Below are 1,539 nucleotides of genomic sequence, written 5' to 3'. Positions count from 1 at the left end.
CTCATGAAGTGGCTAGGAAGATGACATGAAACCATGAATGTCAAGCATGGTCCTTAGTATCCATTTTCATGATGTTCTTAGCAGTTTTTTTTCTCCAGGAAGGCAAGGTTCTCCATCTTCTTAGATGTCCATACAGATCAGTTTGATTTTCCAACCAACCTTCAAGGAAGAGATTGCAGTTGAATTCTCTGTATTCTGAGAAGCTTCAAAGTCCACTTACCAAGGACACTAATGAAGGAGAGATTTTGTCGAGACCTTTGTGTTTTTTTCAGACCTATTTTTGGCCTAAAGGCCTAAACTTCAGCATGTTAGAGCATATATAATTAGGGACTCTGGGTCCCCACTACATGCTAAGAAACTGAACTTTCCTGAGTACTTGGAGCCAGGAGAGAAGCATGAAGTGGCTTGCGCTCCTCAACCTGGTAGCCTTCTCAGATTGCAGGGTCATGTAAGTATGGAGACTGTAAGCCACATCATATTCATTTCTGTGATTTTTCTTTTCATCTGATTATTATATTTATCCGTTTTAGAAGGGAATGGAATATTTCCTTGACAATCTTAAAGTTCAACCTTTACTTATTGATAAGTACGTTGCTATAGGAACTGTGGGTCCCAAGGGTCGTGGTGTAGATTTGCATAGCTGCACAACTCTTGGGGTCCAGTCATGTCATGACCTATTGAAATTGGAACTCCTTGCAATTGTTCAGTACACAGTCAATGCAGATGTAGGTGTGGTCCTGTGGAATAGCACTTTTCTACATTTTATTTAGCATGTTCTATTTGTTCCCTCTCTACTTCAGTGTGTATAAGTCTATGTCTGCATCTCTGTATCACTGTCATTTATCTCTCCATCTCTTCGGAAGGCTCTGAGTGTATTTCTCTCTGTGTTGTTTTATTTTAACTTTTCATTTGACTCATCTTTCCTTCTCAAGCCTCTACATTTCTATAACTTGTTCCCTATCTCCTGGATTCTTTTTTCAACTATCTCTTCTCTTTCACCTTGGAGAAACATTGGGAGAGCTACTTATACACTGTTTTATATCTGACAAGCAGTGTGACCACAGCCAATTCACAAGCCTCTTGCATTTCTAATTCCTCCCTTGTAAAAAAGGATAGGAATCCCCCTTCTGCCTCCTTTCCTGAGATTCTATGAGAAGGATACAGTGGAATGGCAACAGCAATGCTAGTGGCTGTCATTGTTGAGACTTCCTATTTATCAGGCACCTTATATCCATCACTTCAGTATCCCCAAGATATCCTATTTGGAGGGTTTGAATCATTACATTCCACTATTTTACCAAAGGGGAGACTGAGAACCCACATGGTCATATGGCTTACCCAGCATTACAGAACAGAATGTTTATTCAAACCTACGTCTTTGGGTTCAGCAATACGTGAACCATCAACTTTCAGATGTTCAAGCTTGTTTTAGAAAAGGCAGAGGAACCAGAGATCAAATTGCCAACATCTGCTGGATTATGGAAAAAGCAAGACAGTTCCAGAAAAACATCTATTTCTGCTTTATTGACTATGCCAAAG

The 1,539-nt window shown here is 39.9% G+C and overlaps 1 protein-coding gene across 1 annotated transcript in view; it reads left to right on the top strand.

The window, feature by feature from the left end:
* The first annotated feature begins 395 nt into the window (after positions 1-395).
* LOC104988795 (pregnancy-associated glycoprotein 1-like) overlaps positions 396-1,539 on the top strand; it is a 4,521-nt gene continuing 3,377 nt past the window's right edge. The window contains exon 1 of the mRNA XM_010840243.1: positions 396-448. Coding sequence (XP_010838545.1) covers positions 396-448 — 53 coding nt within the window. The remainder of the gene's footprint in view (positions 449-1,539) is intronic.

The sequence above is a fragment of the Bison bison genome, unplaced genomic scaffold, assembly GCF_000754665.1.
Source record: "Bison bison bison isolate TAMUID 2011002044 unplaced genomic scaffold, Bison_UMD1.0 scf7180017864142, whole genome shotgun sequence".
In the NCBI taxonomy this organism is placed as follows: domain Eukaryota; kingdom Metazoa; phylum Chordata; class Mammalia; order Artiodactyla; family Bovidae; genus Bison; species Bison bison.
This window is presented reverse-complemented; position numbering and strand designations above follow the sequence as displayed.